This window comes from Podarcis cretensis (assembly GCF_951804945.1).
Source record: "Podarcis cretensis genome assembly, chromosome: 4".
In the NCBI taxonomy this organism is placed as follows: domain Eukaryota; kingdom Metazoa; phylum Chordata; class Lepidosauria; order Squamata; family Lacertidae; genus Podarcis; species Podarcis cretensis.
The window spans coordinates 104,150,793-104,169,716 of record NC_137173.1 but is presented as its reverse complement, the minus strand read 5'-3'; the positions used below and the strand labels follow the sequence as shown (position 1 = coordinate 104,169,716).

Genomic DNA, 18,924 nt, shown 5'->3' with positions numbered 1-18,924 from the left:
AATCGTAAGATCACACATCACTTTAGAATGTGTCGAAATATAAGACCACACAACTCATAAATGAGGGGTGGGGATTGCAATAGTGGGGAAAGAAACTACACCTAAACACTACAACTACTAATAATATATTGCCGAAGTTACTGCAAAAGGTTTCAGACCACAGAACATGCTGTGATATTTCAAAGAACTGGATTTTTTCTATCAGCATTGTTTGCAAATGTAAGTTTAAGGAGAAAGTGCAGGCAAATAGAGCCTCCTACAACTGGCCTTGCCCTCTGTTCCCCACAAGGTTGTCTATCACCAACTGTCCTGTAGGAAGATGTCACTGAGTAGTTCAGTGCAGTTTTGAACTGTGATTTGGCTTTGCTTTGAGCACCATTGTGGTAATCAAAGAAAGCCACTATGGCAGGTTTTCAGCCTTTTGTGTCCATGGCTCCCTTGACCAACTACATCCTTTCTGTGGCACCCCTGTGGGGCTCAGGAGCCCAGTTAGGCCACCCCTTGCCTAGCAGTCTCTCACCCTTTTTCAAACACCCTCCCTTGTGGAGTGTTCCTTCAGCCTCCTCTCCCCCCTCCCTTCTCCTTGGGAGTCCTCTGGCCAGCCACGGCTGCCACCCCTGGTCTCTGAGCTGCCCCCCTGCCCCACAGAGAGGTGCCTCCTCGCACTGCCCCACAGTGCAAATCAAGGACTGCCTGAATAAAATGGGGAAGCTAGAGACCTGTGTATACCATCTTAAGCCACTGGAGGAAATCTGGGTATAACTGCAATAGGTAATGGTAACAACAACAACAACAAAGTCCACTTTGGTTCTTAATGCTAGGAAGACACAGAAATGATCTATATTTAATAATGAAAAGTGATCTGAGTTCTTTACATTAAAAAGCAATTCACATCTTCCAAAGGCATATTTGTCCGATTTTTAAAGGGGCAAATAAATACAGTACAAGAAGATGTGTAACAAAGAAATATACTAAATTCAATAATCCCTAAACCACTTTGGTGAGGAATTTGAAGTTTGATCTGTTTCAACATTCTGCTTTTATTTGTTCAAAAATAATTAAGGCAATGCATTTTTTAAAAATAGCTCCTACACAACATTTTGAAGAAATTTATTACCGGTAATTGGTGTGTCCAAATAATCTGCAGGTATGATCTTATAAGGATCTCATAAATGGATCCAGTTTTCCAACCCAATTAAAACCAGAAGCAATATACTATTGCAAGAGTAATTAATTAGTCTACGCTGCAGTGATGTGCAATTTACAAATGAATTAAAAATACACCAATATTGATTAATTATGCGAGAAATCTCTACCAAATCCAACAGCATGCATTGTAACAAAGCGATTTAAAAAGCCAATTCTGGCAAATATTTCCTTAGGTGTCTTTCTGTGCGCAACAGAAAAATTAAGATCAGTCACAGTCAAAGAGTAACTAAGTTCCTTTAATAATAATAAATTTGTGCTAAGGCAAAATTGTGTTTATATTTCAAGTTTGAGTAACAGCTATAGGTTGGATATACATCTTATCATACATTTGATATTACTTTATGCATAGATACACAGTGTTGTCTGTAGATTAACAATAAATGAATGCATTTTAGCACTTACCTGATGAAGAATCAAGCTATACTATAAAACTTATTTATAACTTATGTAATATTGTATTGCACTTTTTTCTACTAAAATTTCACTCTGCAATGCACAATACCCAGGATGTACATAGTTTGATTTGCATTTTTTAAAATTTAAGTCAATAGCTTACAATTGTTTTAAAGTGGAGCACATGGGGGAATGAGTGTTAATCAACAGTCAACAGATCTGTGAACCAAACTTTCCCCCCTTTCATCATCCTTGAATTGTCTTCCAACTACGCAAGACATCAATGCCATATTACAGGAATACAAAGAACAATTTTGTATTCAGGCACAAAACATTATAAATCCATACATCAAAGGTGCATCATGCAAAACATGTAACAGCCATGAAAAGCTTCTTTACGGTGCCAATCAGAAAATAAACATGTATTGCTTCAGAAAGCTAATGGAGATCAGTTGCTCAAAAGCTCATTTCCATCAAATACTCAAAGCATGTGAAAAGCTAATGAATTAGTCTTTCTGAAAGAGAGGAACATGCTAATTTTTTACTTGCAGGTATTTCTGATTTGCAGAATTGGTCCACCTGCATTTCTGAAGTTGTATATTCTGTAATAGACATACATTTTTCTTGAACATCTTAAGGGACTCAGTTTTTGCTTTGATCGGTGAAGTCAAAGATTACAGTGCTCGTAATCTTGCTAGCAGAGCTTCTACTTCAGGAATTGCTTCTCCTTTAGAAACAAAGCCAGCAAGCTCCATTTCTTTCCCTCTACTTCCTCCATTACTAATGCCCTTCTTCCCAACAGCTGCTCTCTTTTCTACAGATGAATTAGTTTCCATCTTGAAATTAAGGTCCTTGCTTGTTGGATTCCTTGTTGATGTTGTGTTCATATTGTGGTGCAAATGTAACTTTTCTGTTGGTGCTTTCTGGTTTTCTGTAAGGTAGAAAACAGACAAATCACAATTATTTTTGACTCAAGCACCCCAGCTGCTGAAAACTGGCAAAGCTGTGCAATTCTACATTCTAAAGAGAAGAGCGGGCGTTTGGTTAATGACCTGAAAGAACCGAGTAGCAAAGTTTAAACTGTGATCTAACGAAAACACATTGAAGAAAAACTGTTAATAAAAATAACGAAGTCTACCCATGGACAAGTTAAAATTTATGGCTAGGATCCAAAGAGCCACATACTGTAAGCAAGCCCAGCGGGATGTTTAAACTTTCCAAGGCACGCTTGGGTACATGGAAATGGTAGGATGGTCTTTGGAATCCTAGCCTGACATTTCATAAATATAAATGCTGAACACTCATCCCTCACATTGAAACCAATAACGTCTTGGAATCTTCTAAACAAAGAATTAGTCCCAGAGGAAACAAGAGAATGGTGAGCCTCACCCCCCACCCCCAAGTAACAGTTTAGCTCAGATGAGTACACCTGTCAATAAAACTAATATAGGGCGTTTTTACATTTGTAAATTCATGAAAGTGAACATAGCAGCTTCCAGATACACAGGGTTGTATCCAATAATGTGGGGATCTCATCTTCCTCTCCTCTCCCTGTACACACCAAAAATCTCATTGAGAAGGTCCCTTGGCTGGATCAGGCCATCTACTCTAGTATTCTGACTTCAAAACTCTCTAACCAGATGCAGTTGGGAATATCATAGTTCATTATTGTCCCCGTAATTTGATCTATTAAAGAGGCAAAATGAAGTGTAGATTCACTTGGGGCCTTAAACAATACATAAGGCAATTATAAAAAATCAATATACTCTTCAATTTACCTGTCTAAACAAACCTTCTGATAGATCCTATACTTTTTTCTTTTAAAAAAGGCATATTCAATATTCATGTAACCTTGAACAAGGCTTGAAAATGGTTTCAACAAACTTGACATGACATTTAGAGTTTTTTGGTTATTCGCTGAAAGATGTTCCATCATCCCAATAGTAATGACTTTGGAGCACAGGCAGTCACTCATGACAGTGTGTTTTATGTGAGTGCTGAAAATCCCAACCGAAAACAGCTTGTACATTAAAAGGCTGCTGCTGAAGATATTTACTGCACTGTCATTCCCTGACCAGGGGCTCACAATGATGGATGAGTTTTTTACACAGTTTCTTGGGCAATCTCAACGAATTTTAGAAGTATGATCACCTTTTGGCTGTTAGGAGAAAATAAAATAACCTCTTCTATCTCCTGCATCAGGGGGACAATTGTTACTTAAAATCCAATAAGAGAGAAGCAATTTTCACTTAGCTTCATTTACTGTATGAGAAAATTGCACAAACATATAACCAGAATTAGATACACACAAGACTCAAAGGAATGGCACTAAGCATGTAAGATGATTGTGCCTTTTTGAATTTACATAGTATGAATTTAAATATGCAACTGCAAAAGAGATAAATACTGGAATGATTATACTAGCCTGAAAAAGAAGAATAGCCATATTAGAGACAATTCAAAACTTAATAAAGGCTCGTGGTATGGCTCTTGAACAAGAAAACTATTTTCTTCCTATCATGCAATTTGTAGAAATTCCCATGTGCAGCTAGACTTTGATATGAGGGCATTTTAACCTTTTTACACATTTGGGGTCATAACTCACCCTAAAACATGCAAAACTAGCCTATTCCACTTAAGACCGCTTGCTATTTCCTTAAAGTACAGGAATTGGCTGTCCTGTGGTACTGAAACTCCCCTCCCCATTCTGTCTATATATATTTGTGTGTTTTAATTTTAAAGTTTCTTAAAAGGGCATCAACATGGTGAGAGACCTTTTTTTGTTGATGCAACAGTTAACACATGCAAATGTTAACCATTCAATATCCATGGGGCAGTATTTAATTAACTCTTTACACTGATACAAGGGGATTCGTAGATGCCCAGTGCAGTTTAGGGGAAACCTCAGAACAGATGTAGGTGGTGTGGGGCGGGGGGGGGGGGATAGAGTGGTTCCAGGATGCAGGGGGAAATCCTTGCATTGATGAACAGTAGTCTTAGCTCTTTATTGCATATACGAGTAGCTCCAAAACTGCATGTGGCTTTCAGCTTCAAACAAAAATGTATGAATAAGCATCAGGGGGTCTGAGAAAATAATAATTCTTATGGATGTATTACATTCATATCCAATGTTTGTGCCATCTTAAGCTGTAGCAATTGCCATGAGGGTGCATAACTACTGTAGATTGTTTTGATTGTTGTTAGTGAGAAGTGCGTTTTGTGAAGCAGCTCTGGATATGAACAAAAGCCCGGATTCAAGTTCATCTTAGTCCTTTTATGTGACAGTCCTTTCAAGGAGTCTAGGGCAGTACACATTCCCCATCCTGTTTATATCCTCAAGACATGCCTGTAGGGTAGGCTAGACCCAGATCAGCCAGTGAGCTTCCTAGCTGGGTTGGCGTTTGAACTGGGTCTTCTTACTCTTGGGCTTTCAATGGGAGAACAGGTATCAGGGGCCACTGTTCTGCAGTAGTTCCTGGGTTGTCTCAGTGATTATCTCTAGGGACAGTTCCAGAAGATACCACTGGAAGGGTGTCCCTCAGTTCCCTGGCTCTTGAGTTATGAGATGCCTCTTGTCTCCAATGCTATTCAACCTCTATAGGAAGCCTTTGGGAGCAAGTCAACAGGACATATGAAGTGAGGGGGCATTATTACAGTGATGCTACTCAACTCTATTTTTCGGTAACAATTGAGATGGCTGTGCAGGTCCTGTACTGGTGTCTAGAGGCAGAGGTGGGCTGGATAAGGTTTAATAAACTGAATCTGACAAGCTGGGCACTTTGAGCAGCTCCCATGTACAGGAAGTTGTCTATGCCATTTCTGAACTGGGACAGCCTGACCACATTGCCCAGGCATTGCTAACCTGAAGATTATATTTCTGCAATGTGCTCTGTGTGGGGTTACCCACAAGATTGGTCTGGAGGCTTCAGCTAGTACTGAATGTGGTGGCTAGAATGTGGTGGCCAGGTTGCTTGTGAGGGCAAACTACCATCAGCATACAGCACCTTGTTTGTGGTATTTGCGATGAGTGCCAATCTGCTCCCAAGCCAAGTTCAAGTTTTGGTACTAACACATCCAGCCCTATACAGCTTGGGACCAGGTTATTTTAGAGACCACATTGTCCCTTATATACGTATCAGGTCACTATGTTCTGTAGGAGAGTGTCTCCTTCAAGTTCCTGTTGTTGTTGCTGCTGTTATTGTTAAAAAATATATACCACCCTTCATCTGAAGATGTTAGGGTGGCTCACAAGATAAAAATACAGAATAAAAGCACAAAATAAATAGTTAAAACAAAAACAACCCCCCCAACCCTCCCACAAATACATGGGCACCATAGAATAGGCCGTAGAATATTAATCAGCCAGAGGCTTGGTTGAAGAGAACATTTTTGCGTGGTGCCTAAAGACGTATAATGAAGGTGCCAGATGAATTTCCCTGGGGAGAGCATTCCACAAACGGGGAGCCACTGCAGAAAAGGCCCATTCTTATGTGGCCGCCCTTTGGACCTCACGTGGAGGAGCCTCAGATGATAAACACAGAGTCTGGGATGGTTTATATGGGGAGAGGCGGGCTTTGAGGTATTGTGGTCCTGAGCCCTTTAAGGCTTTATACGTAGGTCAAAACCAGCACTCTGAATTGGGCCTGGAAGCTAATTGGTAACCAGTGCAGTTGAACCGGGATCGGTATAAAATACTCAAACTGCCTTGCCCTGGTGAGCAACCTGGCTGTTGAAATTCTAAACCGGTTGCACCAAAATATTAGAAGTGCACTCTACAGTGATTCAGAAGTAGGTTCTCTGTAAGGCTTCCCCTGTTCTGTGAAACAGCATGCTCACTGAGCTACAACAGATACCCAGTATCTCTACTTCATGGAAACAAGAGAGGACATTTTTGTTCTAACATGTATTCCCGGGTAGAGCAATAGGGCTCTGCCATAGCTGCTCATTTTGAATTGTTTTAAACTCATCTTATTTGTTGTGCTGCTTTGTAACTGTTTTTATTATATTTTGTACATTGCCTTGGGGCATAGGTGGAAGGCAATTAATAAATAATAATATTAGAAACCATTTAATAGTTAGTAGTACTCCTTCACTTAACCATTAAAAAACAACAGTAAAGCAATGTAGATTTACCCATCAGAATTGGGATTGGTTGTAGCTCTGTTCAATAAAGTCCCTGGAGCAAACCTAGATTAAAAGGTAAAGGTAAAGGTACCCCTGCCCATACGGGCCAGTCTTGACAGACTCTGGGGTTGTGCGCCCATCTCACTTAAGAGGCCAGGGGCCAGCGCTGTCCGGAGACACTTCCGGGTCACGTGGCCAGCGTGACATCGCTGCTCTGGTGAGCCAGAGTCGCACACGGAAACGCCGTTTACCTTCCCGCTGGTAAGCGGTCCCTATTTATCTACTTGCACCCAGAGGTGCTTTCGAACTGCTAGGTTGGCAGGCGCTGGGACCGAGCAGCGGGAGCGCACCCCGCCGCAGGGATTCGAACCGCCGACCTTTCGATCGGCAAGTCCTAGGCGCTGAGGCTTTAACCCACAGCGCCACCTGCGTCCCTAAACCTAGATTAGCAACCCCATAATGTCTGAAAAGGCCTTGAGAAATTGCATAAAACCATAGTGAATGTTTATATGCCCAAACATGTTGTACACCTCATCCCCTACGTCCTGCAAAAATACACTTTCTACTATGGGTATTAAATAGTAGTTGTTCAATTTCATAATCTAATTCTTAGTGGCGAGTGGCAAAGTCTGACATTTTCCACTTTGGTAAGTTGATAGCAGCATCTTAGAGCACCTCTAGCTCTATGCATTCCATTCAGAGATATTTTCTTGGGTTTCTTTTTCTTTCCTGCCACTTCACTTTTGATTGCTGGAAATTGTCTTTGAAAGCCAGGTTCACTACATGGCTCAGAGCTGATTCACATTATTTTTTCTGACTTGGATATAATTACTCATGTCAAGAAGAGAGCATTAAATGTAAGATGCAAGGAACTTTCAGCATTTCTCTCTGGGTATATGCATCAGGAAGCAGATAAATGTAATAGGTATCCAACAAGCATACCTAGGGAAAAACAGATACTTTGTGATTTGCACTTGCTGTTTTCTACATGAATATTAATCTTCATGTTGAAAAAAGGAGAGGTGAAACTGTATTTATCTCATTGCTTAGAGTTGTGCTTATTTGAATCCTAGATTTTGGAAAGGTCTCAAACTCAAGATTATGCTTACTGGAACTCATCTTTCTTGGATCAAAGATGTATGTGGTCTGTGCACAGGAACTTGTTTCTAAGCTTACAGTGGCTGTCCATCTGTCCATCCCAGCAACAGAAAGGAGAACTGAGTGAGCATTTACAGATGTGTTGTTTTGAACAGTTTTAAATCTGATAATTGCAGAATGTGTCTAAAGCTGATTCATATGACAATTAGGCATATGAAATGCCCATACTGTTAGATATACTGATTTCATTTGTTGAAATGGGATTGCTTAAATAGATATTGCTGTGTGTTTACAGAAAGCAATTTCAAGTTTTGATTAGTTACTAGCTGATTCTAGCATGAGCTCAAGTAGCATTCATGTGGTTAGTTAACTTTGGTCACATGAGAAGTACCAAGTCACATACTCCATTTTGTGTGAGTTCACTGCGATGTCACAGCATAAAGAGATGGCTGTATAAAGAAGCTTCTCTGAACACTGCTAGAAGGAAAGTGTTAATGTTTTTTCTCTGAATAGAGAATACAGAGAGGGCTCTCTATGAATAGAGAGACAGCAGTGCAGCAGCTATTGGGTCTCTGAATGGAACAGAGAAAGGTTGAAGTGTGAATCTCTTCACGGAGCTGCAAGGCCTATAGGAAAGTGCAGACCGAGTGCAGAGCTGGAAGAGGGAGACACAGTTTATGATTTAAAACAAGAAGCTATATTTTAAGTGAAGCTGAGCCTATGCTTGGATAAGCATGTCTTGCGAATGCGAATATATTCTTTTATCATCTGCTCTGCAAGTAAAGCTTTTGAATATTTAAGGAATGTCTGGCCACTGCTTTAATTCCTAAAAGGGAATTGAACTAATGCTCAATTTTGATGTAAGAATTGTGAGGGCATTGTATTAAAGCAAGATGAACGCTGCACCCTATAGTCTTTGACTGGACTTAACCATCCAGGGGTCCTTTTCCTTTACTTTTAATTTAACATGAATGCACCCCTTTCCAAGCTTTCCAATATGGTCCAATATGGTCATGATAATATATAAAAATAAATTATATATATATATATTATATAACTGTACTACTCCAGTAGTACTCGAAAGTGCACTGCCAGTGCTAGTCACGAGAGAGAGAGAGACAGTGTACGAATGGGTGCCACCCCGACCTCAGCTGGGTTATAGCAATGGCCCTGCCACCCCCTTCCCCTTTTCCTTTACTGGGGACCAGAGGCCATGGAAGGAAGCAGGAAGCCTGTGCCGTTACGAGTTGGGCGGAAAAGGGGATTAACCTACTGGCTGTCTCTTGGTGCAGACACAGTTGGGCCTGAGCCTCCACAACCACCACTGGCAGCAAGAGCGGCAAGTACGTTATATGCTAATGATAATATTTTATTCTCTTATTATTCTGTTTTAAATGTGCAGTTTATATTTGACTTCCTTTAGCAATGTTTTCTTTTGAAATCTTTAAGATTTCCTGAAAGACATACATTGGCTCCCAGTACGTTTCCGAGCACAATTCAAAGTCTTGGTGCTGACCTTTAAAGCCCTAGACTAAGGTTACAAGAGGTCCCCGTTTCCCAGGGACAGTCCCTGGATTTACAAATCAGTCCCCATACAAAATCCATTGAAGTTGAAAAGTGTCCCCAGATTCATTGAAAAAAATCTGGTAACCTTACCCTAAACGGCCTCGGCCCAGTCGACCTGAAGGAGCATCTCCACCCCCATCGTTCTGCCCGGACGCTAAGGTCCAGCGCCGAGGGCCTTCTGGCAGTTCCTTCACTGCGAGAAGTGAGGTTACAGGGAACCAGGCAGAGGGCCTTCTCGGTAGTGGTGCCCACCCTGTGGAACACTCTCCCAGCAGACGTCAGGGAAATAAACAACTATCCGACATTTAGAAGACATCTGAAGGCAGCCCTTTATCTGAAGGCAGATAAGCTGCCCAGAGTGACTGGGAAATAGTAATAATAATAATAACAACAAACAACATATTTTTTGTTAATTTTGTTACATTAAATGTGCATTCTGTAGTTGACGTCTTGGTAATGTTTTATTTTAAAATCTTTAAGAAGTTAGGAAAGTTTTGAATGTTTGATATTTGATCACATTATTATTATTATTATTATTATTATTATTATTATTATTATTTTGGGAGCCGCCCATAGTGGCTGGGGAACCCAAGCCACATGGGTGGGGTATTATTATTATTATTATTATTATTATTATTATTATTAAGCTAATATTTTACTGGGACGCAGGTGGCGCTGTGGGTTAAAGCCTCAGCGCCTAGGACTTGCCGATCGAAAGGTCGGCGGTTCGAATCCCTGCGGCGGGGTGCGCTCCCGCTGCTCGGTCCCAGCGCCTGCCAACCTAGCAGTTCGAAAGCACCTCCGGGTGCAAGTAGATAAATAGGGACCGCTTACCAGCGGGAAGGTAAACGGCGTTTCCGTGTGCGGCTCTGGCTCTGGCTCTGGCCAGAGCAGCGATGTCACGCTGGCCACGTGACCCGGAAGTGTCTCCGGACAGCGCTGGCCCCTGGCCTCTTAAGTGAGATGGGCGCACAACCCCAGAGTCTGTCAAGACTGGCCCGTACGGGCAGGGGTACCTTTACCTTTACCTTTAATATTTTACTTTCCTGTTAATTACGTTGCTTTGAATTTATACTATATATTTGACTTTCTTCAGTAATGTTTTATTCTGGATTGCTTTATTTGATGTTTTAATGTGTTGTAAACCATTATGAGTTTTTTTCTTTAAAATATTAAATGGTATACAAATGAAATTAATAATAATAATTAACAGACGAACTTTTCTCACCCTATATGACAAGCCACGCCTACAAAAATTCCATCTCTTATGTAATCGTTAAAGATACAGAAACTCAATTTTCTCTTACAACTCTTTGTCCTGGAGAGAAAAGCTGGAAGTTGGCAAAGTATGGTTACAAAAAAAAGCACAAAGAGCTCCTAAGAATAGGTTCCAGGGTACAGTTAAAAATTCTGGAACTTAAAATTGAAGATTACAAAGAATAAGATTGCAACACCCAAGTAAAAGTCATGCAACCCTTTCACGCTTTCAGCTTATACAATCCATGCAACCTTGAAATGTTCGCCTAAACCCCTTCCTCTAACACTACATTCTCCCTCCATTATTCAGCATCACCCTTCACCTAAACTAAGAAGAAGCGACAGAGTAAGGTCAATTGTCAAACTACTTCAAGGAAGAAGCTTTGTGAGCTGTTGACAGAGAAAGCAGGAGATCCGAGGTGGTGGAGAGATGAGGCGTAGTGTGTGGGAAAGGGTGGGGGCTGGAACTCACACAAATGGATTCCAAGTAGTATAGAACAGGAGCAGCAGGCAGGCGAGAGAGGTAAAGTGGGCTAATACTGAAATAACCAGAGAAATTGTGAAAATTAAAATCTATTATTGAGAATTTGTTGAGAGGAACATTTGATGCAGTTCAGCAACTGCCAGCAGCTGTTTACAGTGAGGCAGTGGAGCTGGCTTCCTGTGCTAAAATGTGGTGAATTCACTAGATATTGGAAGTCAGTGTCATGCTGCATGTATCAGCATTTAGATTCTGAGCTAATAGTGCTACATTTACACTGAATTGCAAGAGGCTGCTTGCTGTATTCCAAATTGAAGCGGTATTTACAAATGACTCACCCAAAGTGGTTGCTTCTGCCTTCCAGGTTTCTCCTTTGCCTATTAGTATGTGGGCAAAGACATCCACGCACACGGTTTGGATGGCTATAAACCACACTTTCAGAAAGCAGCTCCTTGTGAAGTCTATTGTTGGCATGGTATGTAAATACATAAGGAAGCCAAATTAAATGTGCAAAGGCTTTATTTGAGTGTGGGATCCGCTACAGAAGGAGTAGCATCCATGTTAGTAAGAGGTTAATAAAGTCTAGCAGTGAGGTAGGAAGTACAGTAGTAGTTCTCCCCCACCCAAAATCTGGAGAGTAGAACAGATTCTAGGTCTAATCCAGCTCTAGTGGCATACAGCAAAGCATGTGTCCACAATCTCTCTTACTAGGGTAGTCTTTCTTTGCTCTTGGAAGTACCTGATGTCCCAAGATTAATATTGTTCTTTGGGAATAGAAATCAAATTAACTTTAAAAACATCAACATTCTGAATTAAGCCAGGCTGTTGTAAACACTTGTGCAGAGCTTAAAAAGTAGAACAAGCCAGCTCTAGGCTAGCTTTACCTTACTTGTCATTTGTATTTGAGGGGCATCCATGAAGAGTTGTGGTTATCAGTGAGGTACTAGCTATGTCACCTTCTCCTAAAAGTGTTGGAAAGCAAAATATCTGATTTGAGATGACAGTGAAGCTAGCTCTTGGAATGTGTTTAGAAACGTAATGCAGCTGCCAAGTATGAAGAGAGAACCAAATAGAAAAAGCGGGGAATATGCCTATTTGGGTATAAAAAGCAGATTATGGCACAAGAATGGACATATTAGCAACAGTGCAATCCTACTTAATCCTATAATAATATTTTTATTATTTATTACCCCCCATCTGGCTGGGTTGCCCCAGCCACTCTGGGCGTCTTTCAACACCTATACAAACATAATAAAACGTCAAACATTAAAAACTTCCCAATACTCTGGTCTGTGGAACGTTCTCCCCAGGGAAGTTTGCCTGTCACCTTCATTATACATCTTTAGGCACCAGGCAAAAATGTTCCTTTTTAACCAGGCCTTTGTTGATTTGATTGACATCCTATGTGTTATGTATTGAAGTTCTCACCCTGGCTACCAGGGGTATCGTGTGTAGATAGTTTTCACTCAGGTCCACGTCAGTTACCTTAGGTGGGAAACCCTGGGTTGTTGCTGCTACAATGTTGACAGCCGGCTGCCTATAAAAGCAGGCCAGGTGAGCTGTTTGCTGTTCAGTTCTGTTCCAGCTTACAAATAAAGAGCTGCTTTGGAGAAATCTCTGCGTCGTCTGCTATGTCTACCCACTATTTAACACTATGCCCTTATAATTTTTTTTTTTCGGGGGGGGGCTGTTATTGGGTTGTTTTTGGCCATGGAGTTTTCTTGGCAGGGATACTGGAGTGGCTTGCCGGTATCCATTCTTAAGGAAATCAGCCCTGAGTGCTCACTGGAAGGACAGATTGTGAAGCTGAGGCTCCAATACTTTGGCCACCTCATGAGAAGAGAAGACTCCCTGGAAAAGACCCTGATGTTGGGAAAGATGGAGGGCAGAAGGAGAAGGGGACGACAGAGGACGAGATGGTTGGACAGTGTTCTCGAAGCTACAAACATGAGTCTGACCAAACTGCAGGAGGCAGTGGAAGACAGAAGTGCCTGGCGTGCTCTGGTCCATGGGGTCACGAAGAGTCGGACACGACTAAATGACTAAACAACAACAACAACAACAACACCACCAACAACATTGGGTTGTTTTTATTTTGATTATATATTTTGTGGTTTTGTGTTCTGGCTTTGTTCTGTGAGCCGCCCTGAGACCTCCAGGTATAGGGCAGAATATAAATTCAGTAAATAAATACAGTAAAACATCTGCTTACACATCCCTTCGGTTACATAAATTTCAGGATACATAAGTGGCAAACCCAGAAGTATATTTCTGGGTTTTTGCCATGCGTGCATGCGCAGAAGTGGTCTTTCTGGTTGCGAAAACCTTGGGATCTGGCCGGACCTCCGGAACAGATCCCATCCGCAACTGGAGGTACCACTGTAAATAAAAATACAAGGCTGCCTTCAGATGTCATCTAAAAGTTGTGTAGTTCTTTATCTCCTTGACATTTGATGGGAGAGTGTTCCACAGGGTGGGCACCACTACCAAGAAGGCTCTCTGCCTGGTTCCCTGTAACTTCACTTCTCACAGCGAGGGAACCGCCAGAAGGCCCTCAGAGCTGGACCTCAGTATCTGGGCTGAACGATGGGGGTGCAGACGCTCCTTCAAGTATACAGGACCGAGGCCATTTAGGGTTTTAAATGTCAGCACCAACACTTTGAATTGTGCTCGGAAACGCACTGGGAGCCAATATAGGTCTTTCAAGACTGGTGTTATATGGTCTCAGTGGCCACTCCGTCAGCAGTCTAGCTGCCGCATTTTGGATTAGTTGAAGTTTCTGAGGCACCTTTAAAGGCAGACCCATGTAGAGTGCATTGCAGTAATCCAAGCGGGAGATAACCAGAGCATGCACCACTCCGGTGAGACAGTGTGCAGGCACTGTCCTAATCCTAATCAACAGTAAGTCCTATTGAGCTCACACCAACTGTACTGAATTGCATTCTAGGAGCAGCATACATCCCAGCTAAGCAGGAAAGCTTATTGGACTTAAAAGACTATATAAACACTAGTAGAAACAGATATTCTGTTGTCTCACTTGAGACATAGATAACCTGTTCCCTACCACAGAAACAACAGCTCTTTTGCAAAAGTCCTAGGTGAGGTAGAAAGCTCAAAGGGCATGTTACAAATGTCATCTGTTGAAGCAAGATCAGCGTAATTACTGGCAAGATGGATTTATTATATATAGATATGCACCCTGTGGTCTATTGAGACCACATAGTTGCATGGATGATTACAAAAATATATGGATGTCAAGGCCTTCATGTGAAACAGCTCAAGGGAGCACATCTTACATATTAAATGCTTAAAACTAAGCAAACATTTTATATGAAAATTAGCTTTGCTCCATTCTCTATCTGGGGAACAAAGAATATGACTTTATGAGTTTGAGGCCTTATTGGCAAAATTACAATTGACAAAACACTGGATCCACATGCCATCCACCCAAGAATTCAAATGCAAAATTGCTAAACTGCTAATACAAAAAATGTAAAGCACTAAAGATCTCAAATGCAAAATTGTTAATCTAGCAAAAAATATGTAAGCTGTCCCTAATATCAGCCTCTATACCTGAGGACCGGAAAGTTTCCATTAAAAAAAAGTGCTTAATATATGCTTACAAATATATGCTTAACCAGTTAGCTCAACATCTGTCCCAGGAAAACTAGCGGAAAGCACGATCAAAGATAAAATTACCAAGTACAGTGGTACCTCGGGTTACATACGCTTCAGGTTACAGACTCCGCTAACCCAGAAATAGTACCTCGGGTTAAGAACTTTGTTTCAGGATGAGAACAGAAATTGTGCTCTGGCGGCGCGGCAGCAGGAAGAGGCCCTATTAGCTAAAGTGGTGCTTCAGGTTAAGAACAGTTTCAGGTTAAGAACGGACCTCCAGAACGAATTAAGTACTTAACCCGAGGTACCACTGTATATAGAAGAACAAGTGTTGCTGAATTGGAACCAGCATGGCTACTGTAAGGGTAAGGCCGGGGTCAGCAAACTAAGGCCTGTGGGCCGGATCCAGCCCAATTGCCCTCTGGATCCAGCCCGCAAACAGTTCTGCAATCGCTGCTTGGGTCAGCACGATCACCATTTCCCCCCCACAATTTTTACGGGTGCCATTTTTTTTGCAATTCCCCTCCCTCACCGCGCCGTCATCTCCTCCCTCCCTCTTCCTGGCTTCTCCCCGCCCTGCGGAGGAAGGGGCTGGGCTTTGATAGGAAGCCTCATGGCCCGCTTGCCGGCCTCTCCCCATGGCCGCGCTGTGGGCTGGAGCTTGGCGCACCTGCGGGCACCGTGCCTGGGAAAGCTGGCCCAAAAAGGAGAGGCAGTGGCGCCACCTCCCAACCGCAGGCAGAGCGGCAGAGGAGGTCGGCAGGGGGAGAGAGAGAAGCCCCCTCCGCCGCATGCAGTCCGGCCCGCCACTAGGTCTGGGGGACGGTGAACTGGCCCCCTCAAAAAAAGTTTGCTGACCCCTGGGGTAAGACCTGTTTCACTAACTTATTAGATCGGAGAGTTGTTTCAGTTGACATTGTGTACTAAACTTTTTCAATGAATGACTTCCATAACTCCTTATCTATACCTAAAAACGAAATATGGTTCAAATTATGTGTTAGCTTAATATACCTATGTAGAATAATGCTATACACATACCATTATTATATAAGCATCTCTCTGATGACTTTCTATGTTTTTGTGTTGAAAAATAAAAATAAAGTTTATTAAATAAATTAAATAAATTAAATCAAAAATACGTTTTACAAAGCAGCTCACCAAAGACTGAATAGGTTTAGAAGTTAATAATAAAAGGAGAACTCTTGCAGATCAGTAACTGGTAATGAAACAGCTGAGTAGGAATAAATGGTCAGTTTTCCTAATGAAAGGCTATAGAAAGTGGAGACCCCCAAGGACTGGTACTGGGACCTATGCCTTTTAACTTGTTCCTAAATAATTTAAAGTGATGGGTGAGGAAAGCTCCAAAAGGATCTCTTTAAAGTGAGTGAATGGGCAGTAAAATACCAAATGCAGTTCAATGTAAACAAGTGTAAGGTGATGTAGGCAAAAAAAATTCTAAATTTCACACATATGCTTATGGGATTTGAACTGACAGTGGCTGACTTAGAATGCCATTACCTTGTGGTTGTAGTGAACACCTTGATGTCTGAAATTTAAGATTATATATATTGTTTAGGAAACAGAGCAAAAAATTAACCCAACAAAGAAATTAGAGTCTTTAACACTCCAGTGAGGGTGGTGACAGTAGGTGTATATAGAACAATATTTTGTTTCTCTCTGCCTGCTTCAGTTTAACTAAGCAGCTCTGAAAAGTGGATGTCTAGACCAAGAGGCAATAGTACAAACAGAAGGTTGGAGATCATCATGGGATATTTATTATGCAACAAGTTGAATTCAATCAGAAGCATGTAAGTTTGTGTGTGTGTAAAGGAAATATTTATGATAATATCAGAGCATTTGCTGATTACAGGGAAAGCTGTAGGAGAAACACCACTAAATCACTGAACCATCTTGACAGTGTCTGGGTATTCAAGTCACATTATAATAAATATTTGATATAAACCATAGCACAGAATTAAATAGAAAGCATTATGGAGAAAAAAGTCAACAAAAGTTTTATAAAGGGATTTATGACTAAATCTTTTCAACAGAATGATTTTACTCACAGCAGTTAACAGTGGAATTTTATGTGTCTACTACTCAGAAGTAAGTCCTACTAATTTAAGTATGACTAGTGCACTTAAAAGCAACATTTAATGTTTTTTTCATATTGCCTGATATTAACTTCTTCCTTCCTTAACAGATTTATATAAAACTAATCCACATATTTTTATTGAAATATCACATCTTCTACTGCACAAACATGGCTGTGATGCTTTTATTCCTGAAGAATCTCTAGTTACAAAAGCAGCATTTGACCTATACTGTACAATACACCAGAACAGCGTCTGAAAAATAACACACAAAAATATGATAGGCAACAGTGAAATTATGTGGTGAGACCTAGCACCCAAACTCTGAAAAACAAGGTAGTAAGGATTCTTCTACAACTCTGCTTCATCATCTCAGTTCTTTGGTGTATCATATAATATATTCTGTCAGAGAATTGCTCTTAAGGGATTTAGCAGCCAGTTGCCGTGCTTCTAGAATGTATCTGCTTCCCAGTCTACTATTACTGTTACTTCCCTGGGGTTGTGGAAGTTCAGGGAACACAGTTCACTTCATCCTTCACTGTCCAATCCTCAACTCTCGTTTAATAGGATGTCAATGAACATTTATTTTATTTTATTTTTTGCTTTTTATGATTAACTGGGAACGGAAGCATTGAGAAGGTGCTGCTTTATAAAGAAACCTTGATGAATTATTATTTTTTCTTTCATAAAATTTACATACCACTTGATTGTAGAAAAAAACTTTAAACCTCAAAAAACTCATCAATGCCTTTCATTTAAAAACTGGACCACTTATTTTAGATTGCAAAGGTAAACCCATAACAAACAGGACACTTTCAACTGCATGTAAGGGCACTTTCGTAAGTGACCTTAAGATCTGCTGCAGACATATTCGGGAGTACTTCATGAGCTGGTGGCTCCTCCTTCTCTCCTCCACCCACTGGTGTACATTCTGCAGTACATTACCTCATTTGATTTAGGGTTGGATCTGCACCAGCATGACTTGAATCCTGCGCTTAAATTGTGTTTGCAAGCTATATTTAAATTCTGCCTTTAAATACTGCTTTCTTACTATGGGGTAAATAGATGCTTCACTTTGCCAAGACATCAGCATCTCCATCCTGATGTAAGTCCTTTTTTTGCTCCTCCTCCTCCTCTCCCTCTCTGATGGGGTTACAAATTGTAAATTGGAAAAATATTAATGTTTTAAGACTGATATGAATTAAGTTGAACTAGCTAATATTTCTTTTGTTTTTAAAATGAAGGGGATGATGTGACGTGCCAACATTATCAGCAACTGGTTATCAACCCATGACCTAGGAAAGCCCAAGGTGTTAAAGCTTCCCAGTGGACCTGATGAATGCCCGAATGGGACACCATCGGAAACCCCCTGCAAGGGATTTTCAGATGGGAAGGGCGAAAAGAATAGAAACAAAATGGCTGGTACTGATAGCTCAAGCTGTTAAATGCAGTGTAATTTTTAAAAATATTTTTTGATAGGAAACATGCCACATAAGGTATCAAGACAGGAATGCCAAACACCTGAAGAAGAAGAAGAAACACATCTGTGACTGCCCAGGAGGACTCCCCTGAGTGAGTGCCGAGGGCCCTGCTCCTCTCTGCCACTTACCATCTGGCCTGGGGTGGGGCCTGAAGCCTCATAAGGACTGCGTGGTGCTTGCTGCCTGCTGCCCAGGAGGACTCCCCTGAGTGAGTGCCTGAGGGTCCTGCTCCTTCCTGCCACTTACCACCTGGCCCAGGGCAGGGCCTGCCAGGCCTCACTAGGACAGTGTTACTGCAGGAGGGGCACAGAGTATTTTTAAAATGTTTTTTAAAAAATTCTTTTGGATTTTTTGTATGTGGGGGGTGGGGGTGGGATGGATGTTTGGTTGGGTTTGGGGAATTATTTTTTTTATTTTGATGTTTTTGTAATTTTTAATTTTTTTGTTTGTATTGTCTTATTGCTTGTTTGTATAAGTTGTTTTTGCTTGTTTGTATAAGTTGTTATTTTGTTCTTAGGGGGAGGGGTCAGGGCTGCCGGGGAGTGGGCCCCAGCCCACAAAATGGCTGGGGCATGTTCCTGTCAGAATTCAGGGCCGGTCAGAG

At 41.3% G+C, this 18,924-nt stretch overlaps 1 protein-coding gene across 1 annotated transcript in view; it reads right to left on the bottom strand.

Moving 5' to 3' along the window:
* Window positions 1-1,424: 1,424 nt before the first annotated feature.
* DIAPH3 (diaphanous related formin 3) overlaps window positions 1,425-18,924 on the bottom strand; it is a 126,228-nt gene continuing 108,728 nt past the window's right edge. The window contains exon 28 of the mRNA XM_079972512.1: window positions 1,425-2,533. Within this exon, the coding sequence (XP_079828638.1) occupies window positions 2,277-2,533 (257 nt within the window). The 3' untranslated portion in view covers window positions 1,425-2,276. The remainder of the gene's footprint in view (window positions 2,534-18,924) is intronic.